The sequence below is a fragment of the Podarcis bocagei genome (assembly GCF_964188305.1).
Source record: "Podarcis bocagei genome assembly, chromosome: 1".
Taxonomy (NCBI): domain Eukaryota; kingdom Metazoa; phylum Chordata; class Lepidosauria; order Squamata; family Lacertidae; genus Podarcis; species Podarcis bocagei.
In genome coordinates, this window is record NC_138125.1 from 73,038,353 (window position 1) to 73,059,820 (window position 21,468).

Consider the following 21,468-nt stretch of genomic DNA (forward strand, 5'->3'; position numbering starts at 1 on the left):
ATGCAGGTGGGCTTTTCATCTGTCCAATAGAGATATTACATTTAACTCACAAGGAATTAATGTACTAGGAATAAAATACGTTAAGTTATAGGAGGTATTACACTCCTCTCACCCAGGACCACATCTCTGATCCAATAAATTGTCTCCAACCCCGTGTGTGTATGTGTATGTGTTGGGAGATCCACTCACATATCTGGTGTGTCATTTTACTTTCCCCCCGCTTCGAACACAACGATGGGAGTGAATATTTATAGACTGTAGGCCCAGAATAAGGTAAACTTACTTGTTAATTAGTCCCTAATTCCAGGGTTTGGCTGCAACCTTTGATCCTGATCAGAGACCTGAAGAACAGTTGAAATAAGAACTGTCATTCCACTCTCATAAGGCAGGGCATTAAGGTGATGTACGTAGGCCAGCTGTTTCAGAAAAATAATTATGTAATATTTAAAATGTTTAAAGAGGCAGAACTAGTACTGTACTAAAATTTAAAAGAAAAATCAGTCTGTATCTTTCGTTTTCCCCAGAAGCAAACGTCAAGGCAATCATTAGTTTGTAGTTTCAGGATCATGTAGGGATGCACATAGGCAGGCCTACAATGGGCATAATCGTACATTAGAAAAAGGGAATATTGAGTCCTATCTGCATCTTCTCCATCCAGGAGAACATAATGAACAACAAAAGGACTATAGAGAGTTGGAGAGCCTTAGACCAGGCTAGCAAATAACCATCTGGGAGCCTGGGGTGAATGAAAATTCCCTCTGGGCAACCAGCCAGACAACTCATTTTTGTGAACAGTCACCTTCTTAGAAGGGAGAGAGAGGATCCCAATATACATCCTTCAGAGTAGAACTTTACTTAAAATAATTTCATTTCCCCCCCAGATATAGAGCATGAGGCTGATTCTTCCTCCCTCCCTGGAATAGGAGGAAGGGCAACCCAGAACAAATGTTGAAATTCCCTCTTCTTGCTCTTCTTGCATCCATCTGTCTCAAGGGACAGTGGAGTGCGCCTCTGGGGGTGAAGTAAAACCTCTGAGTTAACAGCACCAAAGTGATCTCCTTTGGGCACAAGCCTGGGCAGTGTGTATGGAGGTCCTGGGCTGCTCAGACAAAAAGGCCTTGTTGATATGGTCCAAAGGAAAGCAGAGCAAGACATTTGGAAATAGTTTGGCTGCAGGAATTGCTGGAATGGGGTGTACAATGTGCCACCCAACTGTCTTAGGGACTCTGAATTTGGGCAGGGTTTACTCCTTAGCCATTTCTTCCAAAGGTGTCCCACAAGGCAGCAGAGGTTTAGGATCAGAGTTTTCCTATTCCTAAATGGGCTTTCTTCCCATGTTGACGGGTCTCATCTGCCCCTCTCTTCCTCTACAGCGCATGCAGAAACTGCCTTTGTGACCATTGGACCCACTATTGGTCTTGTCCACTCAATCTGCCAGAGCCTGTCTTTGCATGTAGGGGAAGTCCCTATCTCACTGAGGGTTTGAGAACCATCATCTCCTCTCACCTGGTTTAGCTGCCAGTCAAAGCCATTTCCCGGGGTGTGGCTGCTTTTGCATTCTGACAGGTTTTAGGAGCCACAAGTGAGAGCTAAGTGCAGTGGGGGACCAAAGGTGGACAAACTATCCCAGAAGGAATAATGTGTCCCCCACCAGAGGTACTACCCCTCCCCTAATACCTGATGCACCCCAATTCCCTCTTTTACACAAAAGAGGAGCCCTGCCTAATGTTGTCTCTGGCTACCCTAGCTATTTGTGGCTTTCCTCTCTCTATTCTGGAAAGGAGATGATTTGTGCTCTGCTATCTTGAAGGTTGGCTGGATTTGAGTGTGTTTTTCTGACTTTATTCTAGCCTCCTGTGGTGTGGATTAGGTTGAAGAAGAGATGAGAAAGAATGCAAATCAAACTAGCCACTCTGTGCTTGCTATACTAGCTGTTTCCTCCCTGTATTCTGTCCCTCTAACCAACTCAGTCATAGCATTTAGAAAGGTTGAGCCTTCGCCTCCAGAAAGTGAAACCGCTATGTACTCTGCCTTCTGCACAGAGCCTGGCTTTAAAATGGCTCTTTTTGAAAGGCTACGTGGTGGGGCTGCCTCTCTTCTTCCCCTTTCTTTTTCAGAAATAGGGAGGAAACACTTCTGTATTCTGCACTTCTGAAAGCTGTACTCTAGGCTTGATGGACTTTCTAAAGACAGTTGTGCTTGGCTTGCCTTCTCCTGTTCTTTCTCTTTCACTCTCCCTCTGTAATGTAGTTTTGCAATTTTGCACCAGAGATACACTATGGAAGCATCAGGCTTGGGCTCTTTCTTCCTCCTAGACATAAAGGCTCAGTTTGAAAAGGTGAAAGAGAGACTCCAAGTAGAACTGCATAGGTAGTTCAGTGCTAGAGGTAGTACCCCCTGTCACAGACTGGTTGGACACAGAGGAATGGTGGGAAGAACCAGCTGGTAAGCCCCCAAGGAGTCTGGGGTCTGGTGATTTCCTTTAGCACAGTACCCAAGTATCATTGTCATGGACTGGTTGGATGCAGAGAAATGATGGGGGGAACCACCCAGGGAAGAAAGCTCAGAGTTTGGGGATTGGTGTCGGGACAATGATGAGTGATCAGAGGGAGAAGAGGGATAAGCCTGGGAAGAGGAGTGTTGGAAGCTGAAAAGGTAATAGTGAGCAGAGGGAGTCTGTGGCAGAGAGCAGTCCAGAATCAGAGGTAGAAGCTGAAGCAGGAGAGGAGGGAGGCCAAGAGGCAGAGTGGCTGGTGAAGAGGCACAGGTGTCTCCCTCTCCTGCTGAGACAAGCTCTCCTTCCCACTGCTCTCCCAAGAACCAGGAGAGGCACGAAGAGGGCGGAGGAGAAGTTAGCCTTACACAGGCACAGTCTCAGAGGGAGGTGTAAAACTCTGCTGCTTATTACAATGCAATTTTAAAAAGAAATAGTAAGATTTTCCTGCATGGTGAGTAGCAGTGCATATAGCTTATTGGGGTTAGGGAAGTATCATGTTTTCCCAGGTATAACATATTGTACTTTGCTCAGAAAATATGGTATTATTTCAGCAAAGAACAGCAGGAGATTTGTTAACTCTTTTAAGTAATAAGCCTGCATATATAGCATGGAAACTGCAGGAAATTCACCGTTTCTTCAATCTATGTGTGGAGAAAGGAATAAATGGCACAATTTGAAATTATTTTTCTGCTAAATTGTAAATAAATGACCTTACATCAAATGGTCTGTATTAATTAATTTAATATTACAGAATACTTAGATGAGCATTATTTGTGGATATCTATGTATCTAAAAATTCATTCAGTTTAATGTGCATCTTACTGAAATCCACATGTCAATTTCTTTTAATATTTTGATAAATTGACCTTACAATAACAAAAGCCTTTTGTTGTTGATAGCTAACAGCACGTTTCTCTGTTCTAGAATTCTTGCAGTGGAACCGGAGTTGATTTTTCTGTACTAAATGAGACTCGCAACATGATGACTGACCTTCTGAATGATCCAGTCCTTCCTCCACATGTGATTTCTTCCCTCCGAAACATCAATAGCTTGATAAGCGCTTTTGCAGGCTCATGCAGGCCAAAGGCTAACATGTTTAGCCCCTTTCCGGGCTTTTATCCCTGTCCAGAAATGGAAGACTCATCTGAAAGAGGGGACCGTAAACTGCATAAGGTCAATATATATATATATATATATATATAGATATATAGCAGAATACCTCTAAGTGCAATTTCCCCTATATGGTAATTTTCCTATTATTCTAGTGTGAATTATAGTTAATTCTATCCAAACTGACAAATTTCTATTCCTTTTAGATGGGTTACAAAAAAATTAATTTATTGAGACACTGAACAATATTATGTATCCTTCCAGCTCAGCCAATCAGTGTCAGAGGCTTCACTACCAAAAGTTCATTATACTATAGAATTATTATTATTATTATTATTATTATTGTGAACCGTTTCTTTAGGTACAAATGGTACAAAAGAGCTAGACACTTAACCAGGATTCAGCTGTTATTTTTCTATATAGCTGTTTAAAGTTAAATCAGTTCAGCCAGTTATAATATAGCTTAATACACTTAATTTAAACTGAGCAATACTTATATTTAGTAAAAGTGTATATTACCACGGAAGTGTGGAAGAGAGCTGTTTTATCAGAAAAATACAAACTTTATCAACTTGTTCAACAGGGGCTAAACAGCCGAAATAGCTTACCAACACCACAGTTAAGGCGGAGTTCAGGAACTTTGGTTTCACTGCCCATGGAACCATCTTCTAGGTGGGAACGCAATAATGGCAAAAGATTACATCATGAGTATAATTCTTCAAGGTAAATATTTTATCATTATAGAATTCACAGTATTATGAGGTATTTCTTAAGTGCTGAAATTAAAAGTTGAGTTGGGATCGGAAGAAGGACAGACAAGATGTTTTTCAGATAAAATATTTTGAATTGAATAAATTTTGCGTAAGTGCTGCAATCAAATGTTTAAAACTAATAAAGCATGCTTGTACAGCTTCGTTCATCCAGGGTATTTGAAGTATGGCACTTGGATATGCAGTTAATATTTGATGACAACCACTAATTCTGAACTTCAGGTTCTAAAGGAAATTACGATGAAAGATAAATCGTAACATTCTGTATAGTCACCATTTATGAGATAGTGAAAGAAGATCCACCCATCCATCTCTCTTGGGCTGAAACATAGGAAAGTAATATAACAGGAGTGGCTGACAATAACACGCTGCTCTACTTTTGTTTTGCTCTTGTAAGTCTTATGGTGCAGTAGGTGAACTATGTTTATTAATCATCACAGATTTATTGGTTTTCTGCTTGTTTGGTATTGTAGTTAGTAACTAGATCAGTTTGTACACTTTTTTTCAAATATTACAGCAGATAGTAATTTGTTCTTAACCTTGCGAACCAAATATACTGTATAGGAGAAGTTCTTTTCTTTGCACTGGCAAAGAAAGTAGGAGGTTTGGAGCACTGTAGTGCTTGATAACAGTCTTCCGCCTCCTAAAAAGCTAAAAATGCACTACTTTTCTGAGGTATCATATAGTTAAAGATTAAAGACTGTTCTACTGACCTTGTTTGGTATCTCATCCCAGTCTCAAGACAAAGAGAACATTCAGAATCTAAACTCTTAAGTAGCTACGTTTATAATTTGTGCAGCTTGCCTATGACTCTAGCTATGGCCAGCTGTAGCAGATAGGCTATATTCCCCAACGCTGCTGCTTACATTTGTGCAAAATGTAACCATTTATAGTACAGTCAAACCTTGGATCCCAAACGCCTCCGTTTTGGAATGCTTTGGCTCCCGAACACCGAAAACCCGGAAGTAAATGCTCCAGTTTTCGAATGTTTTTCAGAAGCTGAACATCCGACGCGGTTTCCACTTGAGTGCAGGAAGCTCCTGCAACCAATCGGAAGCCAAACCTCATTTTGGAAGCCGAAAGGGCTTCCGGAACGGATTTTGTTCGACAACTGAGGTTTGACTGTAGCTATACGATGGGACAACTGCTGTTTCAGAGATGTTAGTCCTAGAAGAGAGTTTGGGAAATGATGGCAGATTCAAGGACTCAACAGATTCAGGAAAGAAGAAACAAGCCTGGCTACTGCAAGTAAGTAGGCAGCAGTAGGAGATCATAGCTACATGCACTCCAGCTCCATTACTCTACTCTGTTAGAAAGACAGCTGCCTGAAAGACTTTTCGTAGAGAAATGCTGTATTCCCACTGTTTTGTCCTTGGGAGAGAAGATGTTGAAATGCTGAGGGACTGTGCCATGTTTGTCCTACCAGTTAGGACAGATTTTTGACAGATCTTAGGAAGAAATTAAAGCTGTCATTTATTTCTGGGGTTTTTCTTCTCCATTGCTAGAACCTGATGTTGTCCCTAGAACATAAGATGTTCTAGTCTCCAAGGCCCATTTGTTCATTTTAGGGCGCATGTCCCTCAGTGTCATACTCTGCATATTATATAGTGACAGTAATAAAAAAAATTAAACCAGTTTTAAATCTTCCAGTTACATAAGAGACAGCATATGACTCATTATAAACAAGTAATGGATAGTATAAATATTTTTTATCCTAAGTAAACTTAGACCATCACACTTCACAGCAAGATTTTTCACAACATGTTACCTTTTTTATCATTTTACAGGTTGATGATCAGGGGGCTAACCAGTAGATCTAGTTAAGATACAGATACCATAAAAAATATGTTGGCAGGCCTGCTCAGTGGTTTAAGCTTTTTAAAGAAGAACCAATAATTTCTATGATCATTCTGTATTATTTTTATGGTTTTTTGTTTTGTTTTGTTTTTTGCTTTTTGCACTTACAAATTTTGTTCTACACCACCCTGGTATTTTATATGGGGGATGGTATGTAAATATTTTTTATAAATAAAAAAAATTAAGGGAAGGAAATTGCTGTTTGAGGTTTATGCAAAATGTTTTTAAAAATTGCTTTCTCTACCCAGAAAATAAAATAGCAGGCTCTGAATGCTTCCTGGATTAGACATTATTAAATATTAAATATTGTGCTGTGTATGTATCTTCAAGCTTTCAAACAGCAGATGGCATGCTTTAGCAACATAAGTGTCAGTTTATAGTCAGTTATCAAAGGTGAAAAGTACTGAGCATAGAACTTAAAAGAGTATTTCCTTAATGCCATGTAGCATTACATTTGAATAAAGCACCAATAACATTGATCAAGATCTTGCTAAATATGCAATGGAATGACCTATTCACAAGATTTTTCAACCAAAAGAACAATTTAGACTGTAGTTCTAAACCCTGGTTGCCACTGGAGGGGCTTGATGGAGTGCCACAGCCAGCGCCACATCCACAGCAGCACTGCTAGCATTGCCCAGGGAGGAAGGTGCAGGGTTGAAACAGGAGGGAAAAAATAGCCTTTTACTGGATTAGGCCTGTTGCCATCATGTAGGTAGCAGGGCTGACTCAGGATCCAGTAGATCCTGTGCCAGCCCTGTCCCCAAAGTGTTCCATCTTGGTGGTTTCCACTGAGTACTCTCCATGACATTTCTGCTCCATCTAAACTCCTTCCAAAACAGTAGATCAGGTGTTTGGACTGTTCTGCCCATTTCTTTTCTGAAAGAGTGCTACTGCCGATTAAAAGAATCTTCTTTAGCAGGAGAAAGCTGATACAAATACGTTAATGTCATATTTCACATTTTTCTGGAATGACCTGCTAAAAGTGGCATTAAGTTCTGGTGTTGCTCATGTTAAATTCTTTAGATAAAATTTTATTCTAGTTGGAGCATCCTGTGAGCAGAGTATGACTCCTGGTAACTCTGGAGAGCTGGATGACAATTCAGGTTTATGTTATTGCCATCTTTAGATACTTGGCAATCTTTCTGTTCAAAATTTTAACTATGTTTTTAAAGAAGACTTATGCAAGTTAAGATTACTAATTTTTTGAAGGCTTCCTCCTAATTTTAAGTGCTCTTTATTATAGCTGTTGATTATGTACTTGCATCTAGAGATTCTTGTGCACAGGGTGCATTTAACTCGTAATTTTGCTTTGATTGCTTACATTTTAATTAGAAGATTAAAATATGTGTACCTACCTTTTATTGAGTATCATAATACTTTTTTCTGTTTTGAATTAGCCAAGGATCTTATCCAAATGGGCCTTTCAACATGAACCTGTTGACAATACCAAAACAAAGATCATCTTCAGTGACCCTGACTCATAATACAGGCTCCAGACGAGCTGGTAGGATAAAAGCGTATTACTACTTTATAATTATTTATATTTTATGATAGATAATTTGTGGAAGTGTCTCTGGAGCAATATGATTTTTAAAAAATAACAGCACTATATATCTCACATAAGATTTTGTTAAGATTTTCATAAGCATTCTATCATTAAGCATCTATCTACTTGCTTGTTCATATTTGATATTGCATGTTTTACAAATGAATTGGAGACACTGGATATCATCATCTATACTAATAGCAAACTCATAATATTATAAACCACCTTGTGATCCTCGGATGAAGAGTGGTATAGAAATTCAATAAATAAATATCATTAGATAAAATTATCCACGTGTCCATTCTTGTGTAGCCAAAATGTCACTGCTCATGAACAAGAGGGAGGTATCAGCATGCTTGGTAAAACCCCAAGGTTTGCAGAAGTATGCAAAAAACAACAACCTGTGAATGGGAAAACAGCCCCCACAATAGCAAAGTTAGGAATTAGCAGTCAACATGGAATGCTGATTGTGTTGGGAAGGTGAGAGGGCAGAACATTGGATGAGAGGGGGGAGTGGAATGGAGTACTAGAGAAAAGGGCATGGCCGATTGGCTGGAACTCTGAACAAGAAGACTTCACACTGCAACATTTTGTTGAAGGTCTCACTTGTATAATATCTGTCCTGCATATTACAAATAATGACAGTTATCCAGAAAACTATGTTACCAAGTGCATACCAGGCTGGAGTAGGGTTGACCCACATTGTGTAGCAAGCAACTACAAATCTATATAGCAGCCAAGGTTGAAATGCTGCTTACCGTTCTGGTTACCACACCTCGAAAATTATATTGTAGAGCTGGAAAAGGTGCAGAAAACTGCAATCAAAATTATCAAGGAACTGGAGCAATCCATCTAAGAAAAAAGGTTGCAGTGTTTGTGCATTTTTAGTTTAGCAAAAAGGCAAGTAAGAGAAGACATGATAGAGGTGTATAAATTATGCCTGGTGTAAGTTTTCTTTCTTACTGTGCTAGAACCAGAGGTTATTGAATGAATGTCGGAAGATGCAGTGCAGACTAAATACATGCTATTTTACACAGTGCGCAATTCAGCTACAAACTTTTTTACCGCAAGATGTGATGACCACCAGCTTGGACAGCTTTAAAGGTGAATTACGGTAATCTGATTCATGGAGGATAAGGCTTTGAATCCCAGTTGCTGGTGATTAGAAGTAGGAAACGTATCCTGCATTTGTGCTTCTCATAGACATCTGCTTCACCCCTATAAGAGTTTTTTGATTAAGCAATAGCCAATGGAGAGATTCTGCAGCATATTACTTCCAGTGTATGTGTGATTCTGTTAGCTGCAAGAGCTATGAGATAAGATACATTTTCATTTTTGACAGTCATCTTTTATTTTCTGGAAAATTTAAGGCACTCTTCTTAAATATGCATAAGTTGCACTTTAAGATATATTTATGACTTCCAACATTTTATCCCTCTGTTTCCTTTAGGAACTTCTCCAAATCTAAGTCCTGTGGCCTCATCAAGTAATGGATTTCTGTCAAGTGTGTACCACCGGTCACCTGTAGAATTTCCTGATACTGCTGATTTCCTTACTAAGTCAACTGTTAATATGCATAAATCTGTGGGATGCACAGTTAGTCCTTCAGATTATCAGCAACAACTTAGAACATCTTCACATTATACATGTAGTAGGTAATGCTCTCTTTTTATTTAATCAGTGATTCATGTGTGTGAATACCAACATCAGAATAAAATTTCTTATCATAGTCTGTCTTGGATATTTCTTTGGTAGAAGACTGAGAAGGGTCATTATTTCCTAATTGCTTCTTAAGTACTCTTTTATCTCAATACTTGAGTTGTGCTCTCACCACTCTCAATATTTTGCATTTTTGGGCTGTTTTTCCTCCTGCTTAAATAATCATTCCACCATGATGATCTATATATTAGCAGCCAGCTGTAAGAGAAAAGATTGCATGACTGCTATTTATGAAACTTCCTGTTTTGTAGACATTTGTACCTACATCTGTGAATCTTTGTGGGACACTGACACTTGAAGAAAAAAATAGTAGAAAAGAGTCTTGGACCTCTGTAGTAAACCTGCGCCCCCAGCCGCCCCTCCCTCACCTGTCTTTGCTCCCCAGCCAGAACAGGTTTCTTGAGCAGGCTGGCTGACGAGGTTACATTTACAGAAACTCCGGCCGAAGTAACACCAGTAGGGCTGCCACCACTCCCTTTTGTTCCGGGGAACCCAGAGCCACAACCCAGGGAGAAGGCTGTGTCCCGTTAGGCTGGCTATTCCCCCCCTCCACAAGCTGCATCCACAGACTTGCAGACAGAAATCCCACGGTAAAGCGCAACCAAGTGTAAGGCTAGGAGTTAGCTATTCCCTCCGAAAAGGCACAGATACCAAACAGGTTCTTCTTTAAAAATTTATTTTAAAAGAATAACAGAAAACATGTTGAAATAACAGGCACTTCTTATGGAACTTACAGATACAAAAATAAAAACGTTGCATAGTCTAACTGACTTACATACTCACAAGAACAAACCCAAATAGGATAGTCTAAGTCCTTTCAAGCATCCACGTATTGAAGGCTTTTGTAGATCTCCATTTCAAAAGACGAAACGAGGGCTATTAGGTGGAACATCACAGCCGGGCATCTTTGCGGATTGCAGTGAGCAATGGCAGAGAGCAACTTCTCTAACAATTCCCTGATCTTTTATTCCCAATTCGCCCTTGGCGTCGTAACTTTCAAGCCAATCATAAGTCCTAATTAATATTTAAACTCACCAATGACCGGCTTGCTAGTCAATCAATCTACCCTTTAGCAGCTGGGTCAATTTAGCGTCTGAATCCAAATCAAAGAATTTCCTCCCTTCTGTGGAAATTATGCAGATCCCCATTCCCAAGCACTTCAAGGACAGATAACATCGTTGGGGGGGGGGATGTTCACACCCTGAGACCCAGGTGTCAAGCCTTTCATTAAATCAAGGCTTCCTTTATCCCAATAAACCTTTCTCGCCAAGGAGCCAGCTAGTCTAGAGTTTAAAGAAACACCACTCCTTTCCCAAAGTCCTTGTGGCTGATAAGTTCCCACAAGGCCTCACTCTTTTTACTTGACCAAGGAATGATTTCTAAATAGTACCCACTTTACTACAACCTCTAAGCCTTCTTCTTGGATACAGCTAAAATTGCATGATTGTGAACACTGTATAAAAGCTGCTTCGATGATATTCTATCAGTGGTTTAATGAATGTTTCTTAAGACTTAAGAAAAGTATTCAAAAATAGTTAATAGAAATTAGAAATAACTGTTTTATTTTTCTTAAGTTGTGGACGACAGATATTCAAGTCTGTTGCAGCCTCGTTATCTGAATCTGCTACAGAACATCAGAGTCAAAAATCAGGTGGGATTATGAATTACAACTATATAGTCTTTGTTTAACCCCCCCCATGAACTTGTAATAAGAGTAAATATTTCAGATCTGTTGAAATAGTGAACTTGACTTCAATCAGATATGAAAATCGTGTGCAAATATTCTTACCTGTTTGGCCACAACTTTAGCCATACTTAAAAAAATACAGCTATACATGTCTGAAGTAAGACAACTATTTTATGTAGTTCTTCGAAGCATTTTTATCTTGCTCTTTAGCCAAAAGAAGTTCCCAGAGCAACTTTCAAATGTCATTATTTTCACATTTCTGGAATGACAAAGTAAATGATTATATTTTTCCTTTTGATTTATTCATGGTATTACAGAGTTTTTGTTATGTTGTCCCTCTCCCATTTTCATTTGTCATATCCTTTTTTTCTTTTTATTTCACTTGTTTTCTTGTATCAGAAGCAAGGATGTTTGACGTGTAATGGTGTTTGCTATATATTGTTATGATATAATTAATAATTTTTTTTTTTAAAGAATGGCAATCCAAGTGCTTGTAGGATGCTTACAATCTAAAAGCATGAAACTAAGGGGAGTGGCATTGGGAAGGATGAAGAGAAAAGCAAACTTAGCTATAGAATATTTGTATTGAAAAGCTGGCATGGAAGTATTCCAAGGAGTGCAGGAGCCTAAAGTTGCCGGTCTTTCAGCAGAGCACATAGAGCGGCTCTCTCGCTCTCTCCTATAGGCTAATGGAATAGCTACTATAACTGGGAGTTCAGGGAGGAACTGATGAACCTGGTCTTTGAACTGTGGTTGAGACTTAATAAGAGCAATTAAAAAAATTCATTTGATCCCATCTATGAGCTGCTTCCCATAAAAAATTCAAATAAAGCATTATGAATTTTTGTTGTTAAATTTACTTACGTTAAACTCACTGTATTATTTACATTTCTTAAGGTGAAGATGCAAATAATTCTATTTCAAAAGACTCTGCTCACCTTATAGAGAAAAAGCAGGATGATACTGAAAATCACAGTCATCAAATGGATCAAACTAATGTAAGCATATCATTGCAGCAATACTGTAGTGATGCAATTCATGTTTTTAATAGAGACGTACTATTTTATTGCAACATGCTATATTTAATTTGTTTTATAACATCAATGCTTCACATACAATATTCTGAACAGGTCTAGATTTAACTTTCAAAATGTGAAAACTCCGTAAAAACATGGGTTAAGATAAATATAGGATTCAGAACATAAAGTAGCTTTTTATTTTCTACATTCCAATACCCAACATGTGGAGATATGACTTCTCCAAGTGATCACCAGGCACAACCAAAATCATGGTTGAGACCTGCTGTTTTTATTATAATTCTTGGTTTGTTTTAAACATATTTTATGCAGCAATAAAACTGCTAATCAGGGTCCAGTATGGTTTCACATTGGATGGGGGACTGCATGTTGAGTTTCCTGGACTGTAAGGGGTTGGACTAGATTACCCGTGTGGTCCCTTTCAACTCTACAATTCTATGATTATGTATAGTGTTAATTCTACCAGTGTTTAATTATAATTTAATGATTGATTTTTCTATGTTTTAAGTATTCTTGTTTTCATATGTAAGCTGACTTGAGTCCCATTAGGGGGGGTAGGGGGGTATAAAATCTTCTTCTTCTTCTTCTTCTTCTTCTTCTTCTTCTTCTTCTTCTTCCTCTTCCTCTTCCTCTTCCTCTTCCTCTTCCTCTTCCTCTTCCTCTCCTCCTCCTCATATCATCAACAATTATTGTTAGATCTCTGAGCTCTTCCAAACTCTACACATATTATATCATTTATGCCCCGTATGGGCACTTTTCTACAGCAATAGTATATTATCTGCTTATGTTTTGTTGATGGAGCAAATACTTCTTTTTTGGCCCTTCTCCACAGTTCTGCTCCAGCAGAAACCCAGGATGGTGACAGGAAGACAGCTGTGTTCATGAGGTTCCTATTGGGCCTGCTGTGGTACAGCCCCCCCTTTCTAACCTGTGCCCATTAGGGAGGATTGTGTGTAGCAAGTGAAAAGGGAAGACTTAGCTCCACATCCATCTCACCTTCCAGTTTAAGCAGAGGCGAGTGGAAATAGAGATACACTCATACCAGAAGTCAACATGATAAAGAAGTACAATTTCCTTTTAAGTATATGATAGCTATCTTCCCATAAAGTCATTAATGATGTTGTTTTACACAAATATCAGTATCTGCAAAGAAGTACTAGTTCTTGTAACGTATTAGTCTTTGCCCTAGCATTGCTAACATAGGCAAAGATCACTGTTGGACAGTTAGTCTCATTTGGCAGTGGTGTTTGCATCATGGATGAGCATGAGAGTATAGAAAAGGAAACGAGAGAAGCCAAATAAAAATATAAAGTACTAGATCCACAGGTTCTTGAACAGCCAAGAGTAGATGTTAGCTGCCAAATAGTACTCAAGAGTTACTACAGTATTGTGCTGTGCTAAAGTCTCCTCAAAGCCCAGTTTGGCAGTCAGAATAGCTGCTTGAATGAATGGGGCAGACTAGCGAATATTTTAGGGATTCTGCTGGGAAAGTAAGGCTAACAGAGTTTTATGCATTATGATAGTAGAGCAATTCCTGAAATTATTTTAGATACCACAGATTTGGCTCATGTTCATTATTCTGATGTGACTTTAAATGTTTTTTTGAGCCAGAGATCTTGGGCAGTTGCTCCTGCACAGCAAGTAATCATTCTGTGGTTTTAAAAAACCCAGTGCTTCAGATTACATAAATTTGTCCCAGAGTATCAGGAGGCAACCACCTTGCTGAATCTAGGCCGGTTTGGATTTGGTCAGTGCCTGGATGGTTGTTCATATGGGCACCACGTGTATGCTCCCTTGGATGATGGAAGATAGGTAGGATATACATGTTGCTAAATAAATCCTATTTTGTAAACACTATCTAACCTAGTTTGATCAAGTTTAGCAATGTCCAATCATATGCAAAGTGATTACATTAACTAGCCTCAGAAGATTGTGGACTTATTTAAATATAAAACTAAATGCATATAATAAATCAGTATTTTTATATGTTATACTTTTCTTATACAGATGGAGACAGCTCCTTCATTAGAACTGATTCTAACAGAAGACCATGATTCATTAATGGAGAAGATGAACAACTGGAATTTCCAGATATTTGATCTTGTTGAAAAAATGGGAGACAAATCTGGAAGAATCCTTAGTCAGGTTGGTTGTTCCTAGATATATGTCATTTGTTACACATGAACACCTTCTAGGCTGTGTGTGTGCTATTATAGAATTATGCTATTTTTCTAAGCTTACATGTGGATAAATGTTAAATGTAGGAAATGTTGTTTTGCATTTAGAGAACTTTGGAATATCCCAAAGTGGGGAGGGAGGATGTGGTGCCATAAGAGTATGTGTGCCCCCCATCCCCACCCCAAGCTGTCCTTTATTTTGCTCAACCTGTCCTGTATTTTAAAAGGTAGTGACCCTACTTGTAAGTCTTGATTAAAAAGGAAAGTAGAGAGCATTCTGGAACTGTGTATAGTAAACATTCAGCTTCCTATACTTGTGAAGATTGTTTGTTTGTCACCTTTTCCAAAAAATTACATCACAGCAACATACAAAAACAAAGATTAAAAAATAGGTGTAAAACAATAATAAAACCCCCACTAAAATATGCAGAGAATTAAATTCCATAGGCCTGGGCAAATAAAGATGTTTTTGCCTAGCAACTAAAAACAGACACTGAAGGTGTCAGGCATGCCTCTCTGGGGAAAGCATTCCAAAACTGGGGTGCCACCACTGAGAAGGCCCATTCTCATGTTGTGTCCCTGCCCCCCACTTTCCTCAGAGATGGAACATCGGAGGGCCTTGGGTGAAGAATGCAGGGTGTGGGTTGGTTCACCTGGAGTCAGACAATCTTTGAGGTAGTGCCAGAATTGGTGCTATTTGTTCAGACCATCTTACTCAAGTCAGCAAAATTCTGTGCCACCAGCAGTTTTCCAAGCTGTCTTCAAAGGCAGCTGCACCTATAATGCATTGTAGTACTCTAATCTAGAGGTTACCAGAGCATAGATAACAGATGTTAGGCTAGCCCGTCCAGATAGGGGCATAGCTAGGCCCTCAGCTCAAGCTGATCGAAAGCACACTGCATCACTCAAACTTTTACCAACGATGTAGTGGATGCAGAATGACACAAGGGGATGGCAGAGCAAACAGATTCATCTCTGCTGTTCTCCCCTGACCATATACTTACTAGTCACAGTTCTGGTTAGCAGTGAACTTTATTAATGTTCATGTAGATGTTGTGCCATACTGTAGTCAGGAACTTAGAAAATGGAGTTGGAGTTGCCAGAGGAGATTCAACGCAATGTTTAAAATATAAATAGTTGCATGTAAGCCTAATAAATAGCACACATTCTTGTGAATTATACACAGAATTCTTTTAGAGAGCAGGAATTAGATGGTTTTTACTAATTAATAACTAAACCTCTTTGGTTAGGAAACCTCAATAATTGGTTAGTAGTAAAATTGCATTAGGTTTTAACTTAAGATATCCATAGCTTGATCTGCTTGTGTAAGGTGAACCACTGATCTTTTCCCTATACCACATCCCATATTCTAGAGAGGCTCTTCACTCTCAGGAGCAGTTTTTGGAGGACAGAGTGAGTGAGAAAGCCTGTTCTGCTAGTGCTTCTGCTTTTTGGATGCAGACCTAACAGCTTTATCCACTTCGTTGTTTATTTATATAAGCCATCCTAACATTCTTAGTATTCAATATATTTGATCCTAATTTTTAATTACTAATTAAAAAAAAGTCTAGTTTTGTTTTAAAAGACAAAATGTAAAACCTAAAAAAAGGAAGCATAAATAATTGTACATTAACTTTCCTTACAATAAAAATAATTATATTCTGTGTTCAGGTTGCATTCACATTGTTTCAAGACACTGGTTTATTTGAAATTTTCAAAATTCCAACTCGGCAATTCATGAACTACTTTCAGGCACTAGAAAATGGTTATCGAGACATTCCCTGTAAGTAATACCTTACAACATTAGGATTATTATTTTTTTCTTTAAGCCACACTGCGTAGTTTATCATGTTAGTCCTATTTTCAAATATCTGATGCTGCAATGTAATGCTATGATAATGATGGCTGGGTTTCTTTTATTAATGTTTTTCATATGTTATGGAAGAATAACAATAAATAGATTTAAATTGCTAATAATGTGATAACAAAAATGGATAAAATGAACTGTATGCATGTAAATCATTTGCTAGCTTCGTAAATACAAGGAGATAATAATCAGTCTTGTAGAAAGTTTAATGCTGAAACTTTTAAATAACTTGGACTGTCTTTTAATTTTTATTCTTTATTCTTTCTCACATACACCAGCAGTATTCAAACCCATCTAAATAAGTTCCCCCCTCCCACAGTGTTAGAAACTAAGATAAAGCTAGGAGCTAAATGGCACCTTATGGACGCAGCAATGGAATGTTTAGGCACGCTTTTTTATAACAAGAATACAAAGCTGAAAATGAATAAACTGCAGCTAAAATATTATGTTCATTTTTCACATGGTCTAGACTTTCCCCTGCCCACGCCCTTAATATTCTTAAGAGGGTCTCTTCTATAGTCTTCAGAGAGTAGCAGGAAGTGGGGAGGCAGAAAAAGGTCCTCCTTTCCTTCCACTCTGCAGTTTGAATCGGAAATCTTAGGCACAGTACTGTGCCCAGAGCTCAAAAACTGCTCACCCTAATGAAATTCCCTGTCGCAAATGTGCCTAGAACAAAGGGAGTTTCAAACACTGTCCTCCCATTCAAGGAATTTTAGGAATTTTAGTTTTCTTGGTGGTAGAATGCTAGGGGATTTCTGACAGAATTATCAACAGCCACCTAAAGCATTCACATATCTATTTCTCTTATTGCAGACAAACTTTAATTTTGAAACAACTCCTACCTTCTTCTTTAACCCTTCCTTTACTCTACCATGCCATTATGCTTGTCTGCAACATTGTTGAAATATTCTTGAAAAACTTGTGTGGAAGATACTTTGAGAAATAGCTCAAATAGCTTATACACCCCATGCTGAGCTTTTTTTGGTACATAATTGTGGGGTTTGAGTACCTTTAGAACGTTGACACATCTGTCACTCCCCTCCCCTCTGTACTGTCATTAGCGGGTAGGGGACCTTTCTGGCCAGTAGGCCAGATCCTTATCTCCCCTGGGGGAGGGTGCATGGGGCCATCAATCTGTCAATCATCTGGTGATTTGAAGTCCCAGTTGCTTCAAATGGGGTGGGGGGTGGGGAGGATGTCTGAAAGCCCTATGTAAAAGGAAGAAATCCTGTGTGCAGGCAATGCTGTCAAAGGGCCAGATTTTTTACCCCACCAGTAAGGAAGTGTATGAACTTTCAGAGAACAGCTGGATGTGAATTACAAGAAAGCTAAAGTCATAGTGCTTTCAAGAAACTATAGGGCCCATAGATGCTATATGGATAATCAGTTGATCGAACAAGTTAAAAGTCTTTAAATACCTTGGCCTTATTTTTCAGTCAACAGGGTCATGGGGAGCACATCAGAAATATGCAAAGGAAAAAGCATCTCAGAGTGCCAAGATTCTGACACGCTTTTTCCATACGAAAGGTGGCAATCGCATACCATCAACACTTAAAATGTTTAAAGCTAAATCCCTAGCACAGTTATTATATGGGGCTCAGATTTGCACAGGCGATCGCCTTTAATCTACAGAAGCTGTTAACTCTAAATTCCTAAGGCATTTTTTTCCTGTTCCATCCTGTGTTCCAAGTGCTTCACTGCTAGCAGGTTACAGATGGTATGTTTAGTTTATATTATGATAACATTTGGATTTAATTAAAAAAATATTATTTTAGATCACAATCGAATACATGCAACAGATGTTCTTCACGCTGTTTGGTATCTTACAACAAGACCAATTCCTGGATTTCAGCAACTATATAGTGATTCTATAACTGGAGCAGACATTGGTATGTGACTTTGTTTGGTCTTCCACAGAGACCCCCCCCCCATAATATAAAATGAATATATTTGAAGTGGAGGAAATGTCTCCTATTTTTTTCTCTTATTACTTGTATATTTCATGGTTGAAAGATAGAACTAACAGTCTATGTCATTTACAAGCACTGTGTGTCTGGTTTTAGGATAATTGATTGAATAATTGCTGACATGCTTTGCTTCCTAGCCAAGGAAACCGTTTCACTTAGATCTCTTATCCAGAATGAGACCTATATCTTCCTGCAGTGGTCAGCATGTTTCTAGCAACTAAAATACATTAGGCTAATATTTCTTTATTTAATTAAGAAATGAAACATCTCAGACTAAAAATACCTAAGGCTAAACTATTTAACTTAATTAGAGCTTTTCCTAATTATTCCAATGTAAAAAGAAATAGTCCTGAACATTCAAGGTCTTACTTTAATTAATATATACTCATCTTAAAATGTTAAGTTTAACCCAGTATGACTTAAAGGAAATTGTTTAGCCTTAGTTTTACACAATAGAGATAAGAGATAGTGATAGTAAGGCAATATTTTTTTAAAATTATGTGTTCTTTATATAATAAAAGCATCATAATATCTTGGGGGGGGGGACTTGAATCGCATGTGTGTCTTAGAAGGAAGTATGTATTTCTGATGCATCGCAATTACACGGGATCATTCAGATGCAAGAAATACAGCTTGAATCTTCATTGTACCTGCTTGAAATTTGTACAGGTTTCACTAACATTGAACAGAAAGTGAACAGTCATTCTTTTTGTGCAGTGGAATTGAGAAGTATTTTATTTATTAATATCATTAATGTAGTACAGCACAAACCAAACTGATAAAGCAGAAGAAAACCAGGGTTGGGGAACCACCAAATCTAAAGTTCTGCTGGGCTTCTACCATGAGGTGGAAGGTGGGGAACAGATTCTATTTTCCTTTTCCTTTCAAGGAGGGTGTGTTTGCTTTTTCCATATTGTTTTTAAATATCTCTTGCTACCAAAAAAAGTGCCTTACCAGCTAAATATAGAAGTGATAGTGCATTCAGTGTGGGGAAAAGCAGGCTCAAACCTTCCTGAAGCCTGACTCTCTCTTCTGCTACCCATGCACACACATATATAAACAGAGAAAATGATTTTTGGAAATAACATTTTTAAAAAATTGTTCCGAGAAATACCATTTCATTTTTGGAAATGTACGCCTGAAGTTAAGATAGTTAATAGTGAATGATATGCGTGAATTAGGCATTTGCCACACCCTGCTTATATCCTCATCTGATTTTGTTCACTAGGCGTTTTAACACATTTTAAATGACAACTGTACAATACAATTTTTGTTGACATATATAAATATTCATTACAATTTGTCCTCTTTAAATATGATTTCTCTGACTGTTGAGTGGTAGACTTCACTTCAAAATCCAGAAATACGTAACACGTGATTTCTTTCTCTTGAAGAATAGTCATTACCAACTTTCTGGTTTTTTTACTTTTTAAAGATTATATTTTTAAATTTAAACTCAACACAGTGAAATCTGTTCATTGATGGGTTTAACATAAATATTTATGAAGATGATATCGCTGAATATTCTTAAAATGTAAGTTCATGTCTGTTTTTTCCCCAGATACAGAAGATGATATTTCAGCTGACCGAGTTGCCTTTATTACCTCCAGGAGTTGTGCTATGGTTGATGAAAATTATGGATGCTTAGCCTCAAATATTCCAGCCTTAGAATTAATGGCTCTTTATATTGCAGCAGCTATGCATGATTATGATCATCCTGGCCGTACAAATGCTTTTCTGGTAGCTACAAATGCTCCTCAGGTAGGATGTTTTGTCTTCTGGAAAGTTTCTGGTATTCAGTTCAATTCCTGAAATTTAGCAGACACATGCATTAATATTTGCTGACTTTTAAATGTGTTTGATATATGGGTACTGTGCTAAAGGAAATCATGCAAAATCATATATTCCCAAACACATCAGAACAAACAAGATTAATAGTAATACACATATACCTCATCAGTGTTCCAAGTATATAGTCTTACTTCACTTTTATATCAAGATTTTAAAACATAGCTGGATGTAATAGCAAAAAAGTTAAACATTGTAATAGGAAATTCCATTCTGAATAGCCAAGTAGGCTTCATAAATGAAAATTGTATTCAAACATAAGAAAAGTTATACAGTGGTACCTCGGGTTAAGTACTTCATTCGTTCTGGAGGTTTGTACTTAACCTGAAACTGTTCTAAAACTGAAGCACCACTTTAGCTAATGGGGCCTCCTGCTGCTTCCGTGCCGCCGGAGCACGATTTCTGTTCTCATCCTGAAGCAAAGTTCTTAACCTGAAGCACTATTTCTGGGTTAGCGGAGTCTGTAACTTGAAGCGTATGTAACCTGAGGCGTATGTAACCCGAAGTACCAATGTAAATGTAATACATAACATAAATAAAACTGATAAACCTTAAAATATAGTTTTACTCAAGAAAGCTTTTGATTGCCTGGAATGGGATTTTCCCCAATGGGCACTAGGACACTACCAAGTGTGTAATATTGTTCCTCCTGTTGCTTGAGGCAGGAAACCTCATCATATCAGCTTTTGGAAATACCCGGCTAGGATTTGATTTTGTAATACTTGATTAAATATAATTGATTTATAGGGCCATCCTTTGGTTATTTGGTTTGACTGTTTAAATATTTTAAAAACATTTGGAGGAAATGTCACAACCACAGTTCTTCCCAATATTTTCAGGTACAACAACCTGCCAGCGGATTAATTGTAAAACATGGACCTTCTTGTACATTATCTTTGCTCTGTATTATCTCTGGAGTCAGAAATTTTATTTGGTCTATACATTTTTGTGAAATGTCAATCTTTAAAGGATGTGTATTAATTTTGCAGGCTGTGCTGTACAACGACAGATCAGTTCTGGAAAATCATCATGCTGCCTCTGCATGGAGCCTCTTCTTATCTCTGCCAGAATATAACTTTTTGCCTAATCTTGATCATGTACAATTCAAGCGATTGCGATTTTTAGTGATTGAAGCAATTCTTGCTACAGATCTTAAGAAACATTTTGATTTTCTTGCTGAATTTAATGCCAAGGTTTGTAGCCCAAGTTTATGCCTGCATGCAGGCTATATACCATAATGATTAAAACTTAGCTTTACGTATTTAGTTACCGTGTTTTTTCATGTATAGGGTTTTTTTTAATAAAAAAAAAGGTTTAAAATTGGGGCTCGTCTTATACACAGGTAGTGCTGGGGGGATGTTTTCTTAATTTGGAGTCCCCCCA

General features: G+C 38.1%; 1 protein-coding gene across 1 annotated transcript in view; it reads left to right on the forward strand.

The window, feature by feature from the left end:
- PDE3B (phosphodiesterase 3B) overlaps positions 1-21,468 on the forward strand; it is a 56,514-nt gene that overhangs the window by 30,181 nt on the left and 4,865 nt on the right. The window contains exons 3-13 of the mRNA XM_081166732.1: positions 3,422-3,670; positions 4,191-4,330; positions 7,635-7,741; positions 9,234-9,438; positions 11,077-11,153; positions 12,087-12,187; positions 14,234-14,371; positions 16,075-16,186; positions 18,046-18,159; positions 19,799-19,998; positions 21,075-21,278. Of these exons, the coding sequence (XP_081022858.1) occupies positions 3,422-3,670; positions 4,191-4,330; positions 7,635-7,741; positions 9,234-9,438; positions 11,077-11,153; positions 12,087-12,187; positions 14,234-14,371; positions 16,075-16,186; positions 18,046-18,159; positions 19,799-19,998; positions 21,075-21,278 (1,647 nt within the window). The remainder of the gene's footprint in view (positions 1-3,421; positions 3,671-4,190; positions 4,331-7,634; positions 7,742-9,233; positions 9,439-11,076; positions 11,154-12,086; positions 12,188-14,233; positions 14,372-16,074; positions 16,187-18,045; positions 18,160-19,798; positions 19,999-21,074; positions 21,279-21,468) is intronic.